Source organism: Humulus lupulus, chromosome 7 (assembly GCF_963169125.1).
Source record: "Humulus lupulus chromosome 7, drHumLupu1.1, whole genome shotgun sequence".
NCBI classification, from domain to species: Eukaryota; Viridiplantae; Streptophyta; class Magnoliopsida; order Rosales; family Cannabaceae; genus Humulus; species Humulus lupulus.
This window is the reverse complement of record NC_084799.1, coordinates 20,501,308-20,521,143: the sequence shown is the minus strand read 5'-3', so window position 1 is coordinate 20,521,143 and position 19,836 is coordinate 20,501,308. Positions and strand designations below refer to the sequence as shown.

The 19,836-nt window shown below is 34.0% G+C and overlaps 1 protein-coding gene across 3 annotated transcripts; it reads right to left on the bottom strand.

Moving 5' to 3' along the window:
• Positions 1-6,291: 6,291 nt before the first annotated feature.
• On the bottom strand, positions 6,292-12,466 carry LOC133790888 (uncharacterized). Of its 3 annotated transcripts, none has more exons than XM_062228723.1 (12): positions 12,296-12,466; positions 11,360-11,712; positions 11,125-11,287; positions 10,321-10,661; positions 10,076-10,226; positions 9,769-9,858; positions 8,738-9,075; positions 8,519-8,645; positions 7,890-8,215; positions 7,656-7,806; positions 7,345-7,388; positions 6,292-6,960 (listed from the first exon to the last, which is right to left on the bottom strand). In XM_062228723.1, exons 2-12 carry the CDS (start codon positions 11,675-11,677, stop codon positions 6,430-6,432), a joined length of 2,580 nt encoding a protein of 859 aa, XP_062084707.1. In that variant the 5' UTR covers positions 11,678-11,712; positions 12,296-12,466; the 3' UTR covers positions 6,292-6,429. The 3 variants fall into 3 exon arrangements, with proteins under 3 accessions (XP_062084707.1, XP_062084706.1, XP_062084705.1); XM_062228722.1 differs by having other exon boundaries at positions 11,360-11,685; XM_062228721.1 differs by having other exon boundaries at positions 11,360-11,693; positions 12,296-12,465.
• Positions 12,467-19,836: the final 7,370 nt, after the last annotated feature.

Below are 19,836 nucleotides of genomic sequence, written 5' to 3'. Positions count from 1 at the left end.
CATGATTATTTGTTTAATATAAACTTCTATTAAATCTTGAGCATATAACTAATTTTATTTATAGTGATGTAATCATAGTGGAATATAAATATGATTATATGTTCAAATAAGTTAGTCCTAAGATTAGTTAGTGCACCGGATTTACACTGACTTGCCAATCTACGATATGATCTACTTACACATTACAGTGTTATGTTCTTTCCAGAACATTAGCAAAGTAGATAAGATCGGATGTATTTGTTACATCGGACTGGACCGATATTGACAGTTGATAAGATAAGTAAACATACCGTTATTATCTATTCTAGTCATATCATATAGTTGACCATAGGTTAATTCAATCTCAATTCTGAGTGGTTAGTATTCTAACTGATTGTATTATTTGAGTTCTTTGACTTGTTCGTTACCAGCTTACCCTACGGACTAGCCCATACTTACATCTTGGGAACTCGGTAGTATAATTGAGTGGGAGTGTTAATCATAGATATGAACATCTATAGCTTCTGATGAAGAAGTGAAACGATGGTTTTCTTTTAGTTTGGTTCAAGGTGTTAAATGATAGAGATCTCATTTCAGTAATTAAATTAGTTTACTGAAATATCATTTACAAGGAACTAAGTGTTTTAAGGATAAAATACAATGAGGGGTAAAACGGTATTTTAGTCCTATCTCATTGTAGACCGTCTATAGAGGATTTAGTGACAATTATGGTTGTAATAATGGATAATTAATAGCGTATCTATATTTTTTATAGAGCGTTCTATGAATTCAAGAGTGCAATTCTGAGTCTATAGTGGAGTCACGAGGAATTAATAAGTTAGAGAATTTATTTGTTAGATTTATGATAACTTATTGGAGCTTGATTTCATAGGCCCATGGTCCCCATTGTACCTTGGATAAAATCACCTAGATAGTCTCAATTAATTGATTTAATTATCAATTAGAATTATCAAAGTTGACCAGGTCAATTTTGGATAGTTTCACAGAGTTGTGTAATTTTGAGAAGAAAAGAGAAATTATGACAGATTTATTAATTAAGATGAATTGGTATCTAAATTAATAAATAAGTTTAAATCAAAGTTGAAATTATAAATAATTAATTTGATAAAGGATTTAAATAATTATTTAATTAATTAAATCAATAGAAAATAATGCAGGCTTTGATTTTAAGTCCAATGAGCTTATAATCAAATGGGAAATTTCACGGGCCTATAGCCCATGATAATTTCGACCTAGGGCTTCAAAATGACTATTATTTTATTTATTTTTTTAATTAAATTAAATGGCCTAATTGAATCTATAAAATGAGTGCTTAGAGAGAAGTCAAAACATAAGTCACAAGTCAGATTTTCTGATAGTTTTAGATTCTCTCTAAACACAAGTCATTTTCTAAGCCTCTTTGGTATTTTCTCTTCTTCTCTCTATATCTATCTCATGTGTTGAGAATTGTCCACACTAGTCTAGGTGGTTCTAAGGATACATTGGAAGACTGTGAAGAAAATAGAAGATCGGTTCAGTTTCTTAATAATACTCTGCGACAGAGAGGATACAAGAGTTAGAGAAACTGAAGGAATAACTCTTTAATTCCGCTGCGTATACTGTAAGTATTCTATTCTTTGTTTCTCTTTGAATTCAATTTTAGAAACATGTTTTAGGCTATCTCGTATTAATTTGTTTAATATTAGATATATATATGAAAATAAATAAAGATCATGTATAAGCTAATCCAACATCATCACCATCCTTAATGCGTCGAGCAGCAAGAGCAGATTGATCAATTTCAGTAGCGACTTGGGGTCACATCATGACTCTCTTCCTGCTCTCCTCCCTTTGAACCTCGGCAAAAGCCTCCCGGATGGTGGGAAGAGGATTCTTGCCTAAGAGACGTCCACGCACATCATCAAGGTCTCAGTTAAGGCCATGGAGAAAGTCACAAAGTCTCTCTCGATCAAGCATTTTTTTTATAGAAAGAAGCATCAGCAGAACATTTCCATTTAGGAACATAAAAAAGATCTATTTCTTGCCAAAGATTATAAAGGATGCCACAGTATTGTGTTACCGTAAAGGAATTTTGTCGCTAATCCCGAAGTCGGGATTTGAGTTCAAAAACCTGGGCAGAATTTTCCAAGTCCGAGAAAGCCTCCTGAATAGTGTCCCACACTTCTTTAGCAGTAGAAAGGAATAAATAAGTCTTACCAATTTCCACTTCCATTGAGTTAATAAGCCAGGCCATGATGAGAGAGTTTTCGGACTCCCACTTAGCATAAGAGGGAACATCAGCTTGAGGAGTAGGAACAGAACTACTTAGATATCCCAAGCGTCCACGTCCTCGAAGGTACATCTTCACAGATTGAGACCATTGTAGAAAGTTCTGACCATTCAGCTTGTGTATGGTAATTTGGAGAGAGTTTTGGTGATCAAAGGATGTGGAAGAGACATCAGAGGGGGTTTTGTTGATAATGGAATCGGCTGAGGTGTCATCAGTCACAGAGGCAGTGGGATTTTGAGTGTTTGGATGGGTTACAGTGGCCATGAGGGAAGAAAGAAGCAGAAAAACAAGACAAAGGCAGAGAACAGCGACAACTTTAGGGTCAGGCTTTTAGGCTCTGGTACTATGTGGAAATAATGCTTCAATATTCTATTGAATTAGAGTTATGCCTTTAAATAGGCACTGTACAGAGAATGAGAAGATATTTGGTAGTTAGTAACGAATATCCTAGTATAATTACAGCAAAATATAAGGTAACAAAATAATCCTACAATAATTTAAATATAGAAACTATACAAAATATACAACTAGTTTCCCATTCTAAAAGGGGTACCAAATAATATTTCCTACACAATTCATGCTTTATATTCCCTTGAAAGTTGTAAAATGTTTGTGTAGTTTCTATTATTTATAGGTACTCGATACATCTGGTGTATGGAAAAAAAAAAAAAAAAAGCTAGTTGATTTCACACTAAAGGTGGTATCTTTTTTCATAACAATTTTTGCATGTGGGCAGAGTTTCAAATACAGGTGCGTTTTAAAATCTCCTATAAGATCTTAATATACAATATGATGAGATTATGAAAGGAATTGTTTGTTGAAAATATAAAGTATTCTATGCTATGCTATAAGTATGAAAAAAAAGATTGTATAAATATATGACTAAGTTGACTGTTAATTACCCATTATGTTATTGTTGACGCGGTTATTCGCCAACATGTAATTAAGAAACTAAGAGAATGAGATTAGTGTTAAGTAATGAACCGAAACAGATGAATGATCTTAAAATGAACTGATGATACCAATACTTTTTTAGGTAGTTCAAAGGTTAAAATCATTCTACTCCACCAGTCAATATTATTGCTATATTTCTGGTATTTTTTACAGGGTATTTCTTTACACAATCTAATCCAACCCTTTGCAACTCCCAGAGTCTCCATATATATAGGAGAGAACACCTGGGGGTTGGCAAAGGAGGGTCATCCCGTGACCTCTTACCCATCATGTCACTTGACATTAATGATTAATTCCTAAAACCTGACAAATGAAGTGTGGTCTAATCAGTAGGTAAGGGGGATAATGGGCCGCACGGCCCAACCCAGTCGTGGGTGCCTGAACACGCACGTTTATGCTACGTGTCCGAGAATTCAGGGATATATCAGACACGTGATGTCTGATATATGCACGTTTACATTGCGTGGTTGACTTTATAAAGGGTCACGACTTCCAACTCAAGCTCGGCCTCGAGTTGGATGCCTTCTTAACCCGCGATCTTCATACCTCTGACTCGGCTCTTTAGTAATCTTAATAAACCTTTGGTTACCTCGAGCTAAAGAGGTAGGACCTGATAACAGCAGTTCTGGGCATGTGGCCTCCACGTGGCTGATATAATTATGCCATGTCTCAGCTCGCTAATAGCCCGTGGAAAATTAGAGCGTCCAGTTATAAATTAGCAAGAATGAGAAAAGAAACTGCAGAGTTGTCTGGTAGAATATACATCAACTGATTATTTCTAACAAGACAAAATAAGATTTAAGTTTAACATGTAAGCTGAAATTGCTTTAATCTCTTACATGAACAATTCCCAAAGAACAATGAATGGGGCATTAATTAGAACCACGATAATTAATGCTAGTTTTATAATCTATATTTCAGTATGAAATAATTAATCTTTAGTTTCATTATGCTATTTTGAGTTGATGTCTTTTTTTTGTTGTCCTCGAGAGGTGCTTGGCCAACAAATGCTAAGACACTGTAGGTTCATGTTATCTGTGCCTGGTTCAACTGGTTCAAACCTACAAGTGATGAAAAGATGGAATCTGCTATTGAAATATTGAGTTTTACATCTAATTTTTTTGTCAAGGTTGATTCTTGATTTAATCAATAATTGTCTTATTACTGTTTTAGTTCAGTTACTTTTTTTTTTCTTTCTAATCAATATCAATGAGCTTAAATATTCAGGAAGATAATTTTTCTCTCTCCATTTCTTTTGAAGACTTGAGGGGATGGTATATGAGGACAGCAATTTAGTAATGCACATTCACAATTTATTAAGAATTTCTTTTTCTTGCTCTGATATTGATATGATTACTCTTTTATTTATTGTATGAGTACCAGATATGGTTTTATTAACTTGTTCCCTTCCATACAATGTGCAGGGCTCCAAATCCAGCTGCTTAAACTATTGAGCCTAAGTATTTATTTTTTGCCAGATTCCAGGTATTCAAAATAGTAGATAGCAACGAAAAGGTAATTCACTATAGTTATTTATTTTATATTTGTTTTCTCCAATTTGGTATTCTTAGGAACTTCATGTACTCTATATTTGTTTTGTCGAAGAAAATTGTGTTTTTTCTGCTTATTTGTGATATTGGGGCTTCTCTTTTTGCAATACTTAATTAATTTTTGTGTTTGTGTGTTTCTGTTGCTTGCATTTCTCAGTTCAGATAATAAAGATAATGTACATATTATTTATCTCTTAGCTTCAACAGTTAGGAAAATGAACAAAGCTAATGTACTTAATTGCATTTCTCATTATAAGGTACCTTCTCAGTGCTACTACAATATTCTCAATCAAGCAATTTTATAAAATTTGACCGAGAAAGTTTATTGAGTTTGTCAGCATATTGTTCAAGTGAGGGGAGATATTGGGATTGAAGTGATGCACATACGGAAGGGATTTAAATTAAAGTGTATTTGTTTACCTTATTAAATCTGAATTCTGATTGAAGTGTCATGATTTAATGTCATTACACTGGTCACTGGAGATAGTGCAAGACATTGTATATTGTATATTTTATATTGTAAATTTGTACAGAATCTAAAAATTGTAATTTTGGTTCTTTTCTACTTTTTGGTTTTGGTATATTTTGTTTGGATATATTCTTAAATTTGTTTTGTTTTGGTGCTCGGTTTCAATGGTGTGAGGGTAGTATTTTTCTATATTTCTGATATAATTAATGTCGACACTTATTAAGTGTCATTGTTGCTCTCAATATCGATATTTGTTGATTGTTATAATTCGTTAATATTTTTCAAATTTTGACTATTATTAGTTCATATTTTTTTTATTTGATTACGTAGACATTATTGATTTTGTGTTATTTTAATATAAAATAATGAGTTTAGAGGTTTGAAGCTACTTGAATATTATGAATTTGATTTTTTATCATAATTTTTTTATATTTATTTTAAAAATAATAAATAATATTCACAAATTTTTTTTTTATTTTTTATTTTTTTAAACAAAAAATAAAATAAAAGTTACCAAACACATTTTTATTTTTAATAAATAAAAAAAATTATATTTTCACCTTTAAAAAATTCTAAAACAAAAATTTTATCAAACACTACCATTATATATTATTATAACAATAATATTTTATAACATTTAAATTTATATGGATATAATTAATAAATATCTAGTCTAGTATTAAATATTATTATAATAATAATATTTTATAACATTTAAATTTATAATATCTAATGACATTTTATAATATTTAAATTTATATTAATATAATTAATAAATATTTATTTTTAATTAATTTTAAAAGTATATTTAGATAAATATTTGAAATAATCTGTTAAAATTAAGAAAAGAAATAATTAAAACGAATAATTTTTGTTATCCGCCCACTTTTACAAAAGTGAATTTTACAATAAATATTGGAAGTCATTTAGTCTCTTTTCTATTAAAGTCTTTAATTAATCTTTCTTAAGATCAATCTCGTACTTTGATGCTGTCGTTTGTAGAATGTACTATTGTTTTTATCCCATGTCGATTTTGAAGTTCTGTGTCGTTTTAGGGGAAAGGATATTTTTTTTAAAAAAAAAGAGTAACTTTTAAGTTTGACAGGTCCCAAACAAGCATATGCGAAGAGCGTTTCTTTTCATATACAACTTCATCTAATTTTTACGAGTTGCCAAAGTAACATATGCTATCGGAGGAGTTTTCTTAACAACCACTTCTTTCTTGCTGTTACATCCATGGCAACAAACATTTTGGCCTTACTCTCATCTTCCAAAAGTTCACAAGCTTCCAAGAAGAGCTCCTCATTCATATCTGGTACTGTTTCAAGTGCAGCTACAATCTTTTCAATTGAGCAGTAGTAGTCCTTTTCTTCTTCTTCTTCACTACTTTGAAGCCAGTTTACCATACCTCCCTTCTCATCAAGTGTTTCTTTCTTCATTTCCTCCTTAATGATTCTTCTTTCTTTTTTTCTACCTTCTGGTTTTGAAAAACTTGTAGATTTTCGCTTTTTTCGCTGATCAGATATTTCAAATTCCCTCTCTGGGGATTGCAGGTCACAAAATGTATTATCATCATCCATCCTCATAGTTGGGAAAATGTTTTCCATTTCCCTTTCTGTGCTCGCATGTGATCTTCCATTGGGGACACCATAACCAAAAGCCGCCCACAATTCAGTGGAGCTATAACCATCCCCGTAGGAAACTGCATCAGGATACACCTGCCAAAAAATCATATGACCCCATGAAATCTACCAATATTATGAGTTGTCAGAAAAGAAGATATGCAACACAAAACTGTATGGCATCGTTTAATTGATAAGACGATAGCCAGGCCACTTGACAATGGCGCTCCAATCTCAAATTAAATTTTTAGTTTTTATACACAATCACCAATTATTACTACTTGCACAAAATTTTATCCCCGGCAAACCAGTTGCTGCAAGTGAGAAACATCTAATGTCCTCATGCCAGACCATGAAATACTATGATTTTCAACAAGATTTAGGCAGACTCATATATTGTAAAAACTAGTCATATTCTCTCTATGCATATGCTCTAACATGCTGACAATAGAATATTGATTCCCTGGCCTTGCCACTTACCCTGGGAGGAGAAGCATTAGCTGGGGATTGGTCATCTTCTTCTCCTGAAATTTGTAGAAGGAAAAAAAAAAGGCAACCTTAGAATATATATATAATGTTTTATAAGAAGGTTAATAAGAACCTTATCCTACACATAGCAACTATATAAACAAATTCCAAAAGGACCTAGTCATGACTTATCAAGGCCATGCATCAACCCGATGCTTAATGTTATGATACCAATTTTCTCTATATGGGTAATATGGCAACTCCAGAGATATAGGGCAACATAAATTAAGAGAGAGACACATAAACAGAAGAAAGGTACAAACCAATATTTGCTTCTAGGTCATCATCCTCGCTATCCATTAAGTGACTGGAATAACTGTCTTTTTGTGTAGTGTCTGCATCTCCAAATATCAAGTATAGATCATTCAAATTTGGGAGGGCTCTATAACGGTATGATCTCAAGTCAGGGTACTCCTGCACGTGCTTCATATAAGCAGGCTATAGATTTATTTATGATATGTGTTTTATATAAACTTGAAAAAACCAAAAAAGAGCACCTGGACATAAGCATCCCAGAGATCATCATCAGCAATTATCATTTGTTGCATCTCATCCCAAACAAAACCATCCTGGCCAAGTAGACTTTTCATGTCAATGAAGCGTTTCCTCAAATTCAGAGAACGGCTTTCTAACACATCTTTGTCATACTGAGAACCAAATTCTGCGCTGAACTTTGCAATTATATCAGTCCAAGCTAATTTACTAAATTTATGGTTAAGCATGCTTCCATTGCGAACTTGCTCTAGCATTAAATCAATAAAATATCGGTCCTTCACTGGGGTCCAATCATTTTTCCGGTGGTAGCTATTGTTTAATTTGACTCCTTCAGAATATAGAAAGAACTTAATAAGATGAAAGAGCATTCTCTAATTTATCACATTTAAATATATATATATGTGTGTGTATTATGCACACACACACACAAAAACACCTATAAACTACTTATTTGACAGAGACAAAAGGGCCTAGACAACAATTCTATTCTATAAATTAATCAGTCAGCAAAATCCTTCACCATGCATATGCATGAAGTGCAAAATTCACAAAGTTTATGGGCTACAGAATATTTATTGTTAGTTAAAATGGTAAGCGCCCATAACTTTGTTAGATAAAGCCTCATTCTCACCATTGCAACTAACATATTGACCTGCTCGGTTACATCGTCTGTTAGCTGTTGAATCTCCATATATTAAGCACAAATCATTGTAGTTAGGCTTAGATTTGGCTCTGTATGATTTTGCTCCTGGGTGTTCCTGCAGTAATTATATGTTAGTCACCAGTCACCACACACAGACACTAGTTCATAAGATTTCATTCATTAAAGAATCAAAAGAGAAGTGAGCACCTCAATATAAGTATCCCAAACATCATCATAGGCTTTGACCATTTGTTGCATTTCATCCCACCAAAAACCCCTCTGTCCAAGAAGATCCTTCATATCAAGGTACTGTTTCTCCAAATTCTTAGAGCGACTCCTCAAAACATCTTTATGATATAGCAATCCAAATCTATCCTTGAACAATGCCACTATATCTATCCACGCTTGGTCGTCGATGGAGTGATCAATCTTGTGCAACTTTTGCGCTTGCTCCAGCATAATATCAAGGAGGCAACGGTCCATTGAAGGCGTCCAATCTATTCTTGAATGATCACCATTGATATCACTCTGAACTTCTTCCTCATCTAGTCATCATAGATAATGTAAGTGCAAAATAAATTATTATTCAAGACAATACTAGAAATAAACACAGAACAACAGACTGACACTTCTATTTATTTACGACATATTATTATTGTTAAGGTCTTAAATACTTATGTTTTTCTGTTTTGCATGAATTCTGTAGTAATTCTAGCCTGCCTAGATAATCAGCTTTCTTAGCTTTGTTTATGATATGTGGACCTCTGGATCTGGAAATGAATATCAGAACAAACTATGATAAACTTCCTGCAGAAAATGTAGAAATAATAGTTGTTCTGCACTGTATTTCTTAAATTATTTGAGACTATAAAAATGAAAATAAAGAAGTATATAGAATGAATCATAATCTAATTAACGAGAATTATTAGAAAATAAGTAGGTCATACCCAAGGAAACTTCGTATCAAAATGAAGAAGTGATTTGAAAATATGATTCCATAAAATCAGAGAAAGTGCTGAGCAATGAGAAGTCGTTAGTATAAGAAAAAAAAAGGTGCAGGGCTGTCAAACAAATAGAACTAGCTGATGAAAGACAGAGAGTTGCTTATCATTTTCACGATTCAAGCTTGATAAGTAAGCATTTCATTTAATGAAATAACCAGAATTTTAAGATACTATACTATCAGGAAAATCCAAAACATTAAATTTTATTCTTCGTGGCTTAAAAAAGAAACATACTAATCATCAAATCTGGACCTTCACTGTCAGGATCCTTTTCAGAGTAAGCCAGGTGATCATCTCCTGCACAATGCCCTTCCCCATCTTCACCTACATCAATTACTCCCCGCTTCAGGATCATGAGCTTACATTCATAAATAAAAACGTAAAGTGGCAAGTATTATTTATGTCATTAGTAAACATAAGTTAATATCTACAAGTATCACAAACTTATTCAACCTGTAAGACATAGAAATCTAATATAGAATGGTAATATTCACAAAGTACAAACTAAAATGAAACTAGGTAACCCAAACATAAGTCTCACCAGTCTTGAATTGTACAATGTCATCATCAATGTTTTTCCCTCTCTGAAAGTGATGAGAAACTCCATTGCTAATTGCATTTCCATATATTAGGCCCAAATCTTGATAGTTTAGCAAAGGTTTCTTCCTATAGGAACGTGCATCTGGGTGTGCCTACATCAATAACTAGTGTCATATATAGCATAATTATAAAAATAATAATAATAATAATAATAAAAATAATAATAATAAAAAAACAGTAATATACCCTAATGTAATTATCCCAAAGAATAGAATCAGCTACAATCCTTTGTTGTTTTTCATCCCAATAGAATCCTTTTTCTCCAAGTATACTCCTTAGATCAGTATAATACTTGAGCAATTTTTTAAATCGATGTTTCAAGATTTTTTTGCCACACTGACAGCTGAATTTTGTATTGAACAAATTCAACATATCTTTCCATGCTTGTCTCCTAAAAGCATTGTTGATCTTGTTGCCCTTGTTCAGTTGTTCAAGCATAAGTTTCAAAAAATAACGATCCATGGCTGGTGTCCAATTAGTTTTTGGCCTCTCTTTAGTTGTAGAACCAAGGTTACTCACACCAATAGCTATGAAAAGATGGAGAGAAAAAAAAATGCCAGTGATATTCAGTCATAAAGAAACATAGTGGTCACAAAATATTATTAGCAATCAAATAGAAAGTAGCCAAACCTATTCTTACTTCACAATGGTCCAATTAGTTTTGTGAAATATAAACACACCGAAAACACAAAAGGAAAAAAAGACATGTTTGGAAGGATAAACATGTTTCAAGGCATATACAAATTCCAGGCTATAGAAGAGTTTGTTAAATATAAAACAGCAACCAAAAATATTATGACAACCTAAAGATGAAAGGAAAAGTTAAAAACCAGGCTTTCAATTATTATCCAACATAGAACTAAGCACTCTTTCACTGAGGAAAAACATTGCCCAAAAGGGATTATAAATCGTAAATTAAGATAAAGTATCTCAATCGAAATGATAAGCATAACATTCCTATATGTTAATAAAAAAGATGTTGAGACGCACCAAAACCCACACCCATATTCATTGGTTGGATGTCATCATCAAACTCTATATCATGACTTGAAAGGCTGTATCTCCCATCAGCTGTAGTATGTGCATATATCAAGCACAAATCATTGAAGTTCACCAAAGTTTTGTTCCTATAGAATTGTGCACCCGGGTGAGCCTGCACGCATTCCACATCAAATTATTTTAAGAATAGTGGCACAAGCTTAACCAAATAAAACAAGCAGAGCACCTTTATGTAGGCATCCCAAACATATCTTTCAGCAACCACCATTTGTCGACTATTGTCCCAAGAAAATTCGTTTTGATCAAGGAGATTCTTTACATCGTTGAATAGCTTCCACAAATTTGTGTAACGACTTTTCAACATATTCACATCATAAGGAGATCCAAATTTGGCATTGAACATCATCAACATATCATTCCAAGCTTGTTTATTGAAAGTATGACCCATCCTATTTCCCCTGTGCGCCTGATCCAACATCATATCAATAAAATAGTTCTCCATTGCCGGTGTCCAGTGTGCCCTTAAATGATTTTGGCTTTCCATCACTTCTCCTGACAATCTTTAATATCAGGATAATACTAATTATTAGACAAACCAAAACTGGTAACTGTTAGTAGTATAGAGGTGCACCAACGAAGTTAAGTATGGAATAGCAGACTATAGACAACCAAGGTGGTGACATTAATTATTAACCAAAACAACTCACCACAACAAAAAAACAAACAAACAAAAAATTTGTACTATCTCTGTTTGTAAACAATAAATGCACTGTTTAAATTTGTTTACCCAAAAGGACAAAATAATAAAAATAAATAAAGCAAAAGCACAGAAACGCAAGAAATAAAACTGAAAGTCAACAAGAAAGCCTCTCTATGAATTTTTTTTTTTAGATAAATGGAAATGAGAATAATGGCATTTGCAGTTTTGAGCTCTAAGCTCTATTAAGACTATGATTTTATAAAAGAGTAGTGTGAAGCTCATTCCAGATGATATTGTAGTTCTCTTCAGTTCCAGAATTTGACCATAAATACAAGTTGAGAATATCATCAAATCTTAATAATTATATCCATGGCGAAACAGAAATGAATGAATATTCCTATATAATGCTCAAAAGTGAATTCATAACAATCATTTATTGTACGATTGATTAGAGGTTCGTACCTTCGATTGGTTGAGCGAAGAAGAAGAAACCAATTAGAAGAAAAGCCACAAAGGCCGAGTCTAGTTCTCAGTTCTCACGGGTCTTCGGAGTTGGAGCTTAATACCGTCTGTTTGGCTGCTTGTAATAACTTAAATCTCTTCTACGAATAGGATCACCCCTTCCTTGACTACGATAATTTCTGGAATTTAGGCACAAACTCCATTACTCGTGAACTTTTCTTTGGGCCTGCCAAGCCCAATTAGTTTTTACTCTTTTTTTTTTAGAAAATTACATGCCACACCCTTTTTATCATTTTAATTTAAAAAATAACGTTGGTTTTTTATTTACAATATTCGTGTTAGTTTCTACCATTTTTAAACTTAATTGTACCGTATTTTAATACACATATCATCTTTTCTCTCTCCATACGAGAAGCTTGTTGCTCCCCCGAGTCTCTTCTTTGTTTTTTAGTTGTCGCCTTTTCATATATTAATAAGAAATTTGCGACAATAATAGATCTCTAGTTAGATTTGTTGTACTTAAATGTTTATGTAAAAATTTTGGATAGAGACCTATGTGACTGTCACACTTAATTGGCTCAAATAATTTTTAATTTATTAAATATTTAAAAAATGATAAAAATAGTTAAAACTTAAAATTAAATTAAATGTTTAACTAAAACTCAAATTTCAAATAACAAAATAATAATAAGTATTAAATAAAATAATTAAAAAAAACTCATTTTCCTTTTCTTGTTTCTTCGTCTTCTTCTTCATAAATCACACAAGTGATCTTCTTCTTCAAAGATGGTCAGAGACGTAGGTGGCTGGAGATGGCAACAGTCTGGGGTCGTCGAGACGAATGAGCTGGGTTCGTTAGGGGCAACGGTCTAGGCTCATTAGAAAGGACTTCTTCGCCATGGTGGCGACAACCCAGCTTCGACTTCTCAAACTCCACTTTATACCTTCGACTTTATCAATGGTAGCCCATCTTCTCATCAACCATGGTTGTCCTCATCCAACCTAGAGATATGTTTTTGAAAATCCAGATTTGTTTTGGCTTTGTTTTTTAAACCCATATTTATTTTGGTTTTGCTTTTGAAAACCTAGATTTGTTGGGTATATAGATGCTTCACGTTGCACGCCGACTCAGCCATGTCGCCTCCCTCCACTTAGGTCCACCCAACCATTATGCTTCACGTTTCCCGTCAACCAACCATGGCGTCGATGACCTCCAAGCATGCCCAAATCCCCGTCGACCTATAAGACCCAAATGTTCGAATTCTCTTGTTGTCTAGACCTATGTCGACCCAAATACCCAAATGCTAAAATCCTCCAAGCATGCTCAGATTTGTCACAAAGTGAAGAAAATGTTGGAGAAGAATTGCCGAAGAAGAAGATGTGGAAGAAGAAAGAGGCTCTTTTTATTTTTTATTTTTTTAATGATACATTTTTGTTAAATTTGTTTTTTTGAGATACAATTAGTTTTTTTCTTGTTAAGTTTTATTATATTTTTATTTAACTTAAACTTGACCTTTAGATTTTATTTTAATTTAATTAAAAATTATATCTGGTTTTGAATTAAATTTTAGATTTTTTATTTGATTTTAAACTATTTAAAAATTTTAGTGCAAAAAAAAATTATTTAAAAATTAAAAAATATTTAATAAATTAAACATTATTTTGGCCAATTAAGTATGGCCACATAGCAGCCACATAAGTCTCTAGTTAGACTAAACAGCCAAGGACCCACATTTGCACCAAATCCGTAACAACATGCATTATTTCCGCCAAATTTTTTACATAAGCATTTAAGTGCAATAAATTTAACTACATATGTATTATCGCCACAAACTTCCCTATATTAATTAATAAAACATTAAATAATCAATTCTTTTCTCTCACTTCTCACACTTTTTTTTAGAAGCTTTTTTAATCTTCACAACTTTAATAAAAAAAATCGGCCACATCACTAGTCATTTGAGCTCAAAAGTGGTATCATCGCGACTTACTCTTCAAAGTGATCATTTTGACATGTGGGAAGCATAGCTTTTCTTGCCATCCCCGGAAAAGATAACTAGAATAAAAAATAACCTTTTAGTTTTTTTTTTTTATATTTTGTTAGCAAAAACAGTAACCAAAGTTTAAACTTAAATAAAATTCAACTGGCTTTATAGGTTGCTAAAAAATATTTTGTTATCTCATTTTAAAACATACTAAATGGTATTCTAAATTAGCATATTTTATAGAGTAATTTCGATAAGTTTGTAAATAAACTTATAAGGAAACCAAATAGTTACTTAAACATCATAAAATCAGTTACATTACAAAAAAAAAAAATTAACTATATTAATTTGGCTATATGACCACTAACTAGTTTCTGAAATAGCTTGAAGGTTACCAAAATGTATCTTAGATAATAAGATTCCATAATATAACCTAAAAATAGCTAATTGATATATTAAGAATGTTGACCCTCGATTTGGCCAACGACACGGAGTCAAATATACGGCAAAAGATAAAATGACAATTAAGAAAGATAATCTAATGGATAAGAAGAAAATACCAAGGATTTATAGTGGTTCGGCCCCAAAGAATGGTAATGACCTATGTCCACTTAGTGCTATTATTAATATTGAATCTCAAAGCCGTGATCAAAGAACTAGAGTTCTTGAGTTTCACAAACCTTGAGGGAATTACAATAAAACGATGAATAATCACGCTATCGCTCTCTTTCTCTCAATACTCAGGAAAAAGAGTTAGAGATCCAAAAGTCCCTTCCTTGAGCTATACCCTGTATATTTATAGGCTCAAGGAGGGTTACATGGGCCAACGGGCATATCTTTCCTTAATAACCGCGTATCAAGATAATAATGAATAAATATTCCACGCAATTATTATAAGATTACAGTTTAAGAAGGAAATAAGTCAGGTTATACGACCAGCCTGGTCGTATCTAAAAATTAACCCCTGGCGAAGCGATGTGCTTCTGGTCGATAGTCGAGCAGTACTTCTGCCACGTGTCATCCACGTGTGAGAAATCCTTGCCACGTCATCTGCATCCGTTTTTAGGGTAAACATTTGCCCCCCAAGTTTATTTTACTGCGACAAGCATAAAGTAAACTTAAACAATCAACCTTCCACGCGACGTGTCAAACCTTATTAACCATATCTCGACCGATATAAATGACCCCTCTGTTTCACTTTTTACTCATTTTTTCCAAACTGTTCGCATGTTTCCTAGTGTTTACGTTAGAATGTTGCTCGCTGTATAAAAGATTAACTCTTATACACGAGCAACGTTACCCCAACGTTACCATTTCTTCTAACTGTTGTCCATAGACTCTCATCTCCCCTTCTCTATTCATAGGGTATTCTGACCACGAGTACCGGTTGGTGTCGTTTGGAGGAGACAGTTGCGCACACTGAAGAGATCAAGGCGGTCGAAGAAAGGATCACCGAGCAACACAAGGTGATTGAGGCCAAGCATGCTGAGGAATTACAAGCAGCTGAAGTTAAGTTCGCCAAGCTCGAGGAGACAAACGCTCGCATCTCAGAGAAGTACGAGGGAGCAGTATTTCAATGCTTCTATATGTTTTGGAAAAGCAACCCCAAGGCGGATTTTACCCATCTACCAAACCATATAAGGCAGGCTGAGTCGGTGAAGTGCATTGTTCGCCTGGTAGAAAAGGAGAAGGCTCGGGGATCCCCTGAGTTATCTTTGGCAATAGGCATTGAAGGCGTTAATGAAGATGTTGAGGCTGCAGCAGCCCCATGGCTGCAAGAGCCTCAATAGGATCTTCCTGCTGCTTCATAACAATTTTTCTTTTAACTTGTAACTTTGGATACACGAAATACGGTTCGTGATGTCAAGACAATTTTAAGCTACGTAAGGCAGCTTCCTTTTAATTTATAGTTACATCCAAGCAGCAAATGCTCGTGGTGTAACCCATTTCCATTTTGACATTTTAATAAATTTTTTCAATTTATTATAACATCTGTTCGCATGACCGAACTTAGCATAGTACTTTGATTTGATTTCACAAAATTTAAACAAAATTTTGAAAAATGCTCTAAGTACCATAGTATGCTTTCACTTATTTTGTTCGTGTGTTTACATATTCTCGTTGATATGCTTTGCTCGCTTAGTACCTTATATGTCCTCCAATTGAATGAGGGGCTTAAGGTCCTTGGTCACTTTCCTTGACCAGGACCTATTCGAACATTGCTGCTCGTAATAAACACTTATAAAAATGATAATATGGCAAAACAACACACGTAGTGAGCAAATACTTGTAATAAATACAATAGTTGGCAAGATTGAATGGCTGCGCTCAGTCCCTTTTAATTCTCGTAATAAATGGACAATCGTGTCTGTACGAGTGATCAAAAATTGATCTTACACTTATAAGCAATCAGTCATATTACTAACTAACCTTTATTCATAAACTTGTAAAAAATAAAATTAATACAAGCCAGTTCTTTAAAAAGAACTATTCATTAAGAATACTTGCGCAGGTGTTCTCATTCCAAGAGCGAGGAATGAGATCTCCATTCAAGCGAGCAAGTTTATGGGTGCCTAGTATGAGGACTTCTTCGATTTAATACTGACTTTTCAATCATAGCATTATATGCAGAAGGACAATCAACTACTTGATGTGTGTCGTATGCCGTATCAAATTTAAATATATATTTTTTTCACTTACACCAGCAACTTCAGTATAACGGTAAATAAGCGTCGAACCCACGAGGACTATGATCAAATTATTATTCAAAATAATATTAGACTGAAATTAAAACGGAGTTTTAGCTTTAATAGCTGAAAACATAAAATGAAATAAATATCAACGATTGAATAACTAAGTATATAACGATATTAAAGAAATAGTCAAGAATTACCCTCCATCTTCAACAATCAATCTATCAACAATGATGAATAATATTCCCTATTCCCAATTAAACTATTAACCCCGCAGATAGCACTTAAGCAGTCAATTATCCCAGTTTCCCTAATATAAGTAATTAAAGCTAAGCGCTCTTAATTAACCCTTTTTACCCAGCAATAAACCCATTAAGCATGCAATCTATTTAACCTAGTAAAAGCATTACACTTTGTGGAAACAGGTTAATCTAGGCAACAAATTCATTAAGCATGCAATTCATTTAACCTAGGTTCTATTTCTCATCACAATTAAAATACCCGTCACAATACCTTAATTGCAATTTATCACTTTACTTAGAATCCTAAACTATTAGGTGAATAGAAATCCTAAGATGATAATAGAACAATGCAAAACCTTAATTAGTGGCCATCTAAACAAGATTTTACAAGATCCATGACATTCAAATAGAAAAATAGAAGCAATTTAATATAAGGGAATAAAAGAAATAAAATTCATCAATGCATTCAAGATATCATGTCTAGGGTTTTGAAATAACCCTTGACTATAAAGAAAACTACTCCATAATCATATTCATATTCATAAACATAAATATTCAATGAAAATAAAAGAGTCTTGAGAAGAAATAAAAACTAGATTGAAGAATATAGATGATGATGTTTTTTCCTCCTCCTCTGCTGCTCTAGCCTCTAAAAATCGCAATCCAAAGTTATAATAAAAGTTAGCCCTAATCCCTTTTATAGCCCCCCAAAAATTACATTTAAAAATTGAAATTTAAGAAAAAAATCGATCGCCGACCGCGACCAATGATTCTTGGTGGCTGCGGCCACTAGAAAAATGTATTTTCCAGAAAATCGGGCTCCGGCCGCAGCTTGGGATAAGGTTGGCCGCGGCCACTACGTTTTTCCCCCAGGCCGCGGCCTGGAATAAGGCTGGCCGCGGCCATAGCAAGTTTTCCCGTTTTTCGGTTTTCTTTTGCTGCAGTGACCGAAAGTATTTTAAGCATAACTTCCTCGATATAACTCATAATTGGACGATTAAAAAAAGATATAGAAAGCTAAGAAAAATATCTAAAACTTTTATTTCTAGGTATATTTCCAAAACAGTATCGGAAAGTTATAAAAATCAAGTGTGAAGTTTCAGACTTGTAATTCCGAGCTTAACCATTGCTTGTAAAACATCCCAAATTCATTCACTTTCACCCAAATGTCTTGAAAATCCTAAAAACACAAAATAAAATAATTAAACATATATAAATAAATAATTAAGTGCATAATAATAGAAGAATAATGATTTAAAAATAGACAAATTCGGTACTTATCACTACTATAAAAGTAGTGAGTAATGCCTTGTTTGCAGGTGCAGTTCCTGCTATGACTGGAAGCCTAATCGACCCGGTTGGTCGTACTTTTCCCTTGCCTTCCTACTTTTCACCTGCCAGGTGTGGGCCACCGCAAATCGTTAACAATGTACCAGCAACTGGAGCTGGTTGTAAAGGGGGCAAACGCTGGCGCACAGGTGCCTACTCGTTGCCTCCTTGAGCCTCTCGCTGAGAACCTCCAGCGGCTCGCATATATCTTCTCAAATGTCCTTGTCTGATAAGGAACTCAATCTCATCTTTAAGTTGGTTGCACTCATTGGTGTCATGACCATAGTCGTTATGAAAACGACAAAACTTGGTTGCATCTCTTTTAGAGATATCTTTCCTGATTGAAGCTGGTCGCCTGAAAGGAACAGTGGTGTTAGTGGCCTGGTATACCTCCGCTCGACTATCTACCAGGGCTGTGTAATTGGTGAACAGTGGCTAGTATTTGTTTCCCTTATGGCGCTTGCTCTCAGACGTTGACGGTTCGTGTAAAACATTTTTCCCATTATTTTGGTCGTTGCCATTGGGTTTCCCAGACCCATTAGCGGCTTTAGCGGGATCTTCCTTCGGCCCCTGGTCATCAGTGGGTGACTTCCCTTCGCTGGCAATGTGTAATGCCCTGGTTACCCGAGAACAGTTACGGTGATCGGTGAACCGGAAATTTGATCCGCTACCCGAGTCATTTGGTTAAAAACGTGTATTAAATGTTATTAACAGGCTAAGCTAGAAAACCAATAAAAAGGAAATGATATATTTTATTAAATACATAAACTGCTCATGAGCGCATCAAAACATTTACAAGTCATTCATAATACAAAATGGCCACTACTGTTTCAAATTTACAACCCCGCCGACCTAAGCGGCAAAAATAGGGTAAACCCCCTAGTTCCTCTGAGAACTCCTTGGCCGTGGTGGTTAAGCGGCCGCATATGCACACATCACCACCTAAGCTCTCCACTCAAGGCTGGGTGAGCTTTTCTTTCCCTTTACCTGCACCACATAGCACCCATGAGCCAAGGCCCAGCAAGAAAACACAATATAGCATGATATAATATCAACAATGATCATAATAATCATTCAGGACTATCAGTCCAAAACAGATAGGTGACAGTCGCAAAAGTCACTAAGTTGGGTATAGCTCCCTTAAGCCATGTGACGATAGGGCCACCGGGCTTTACGGATAAGTGAACCTTTCACAAGCTTAAACAGGATAGGTGCATGATGACTAGTCACCAACATAACCTTCCTCATGACTATAGAGCCATAACCCTGGAACAACGTTCCCTAGCCATGTG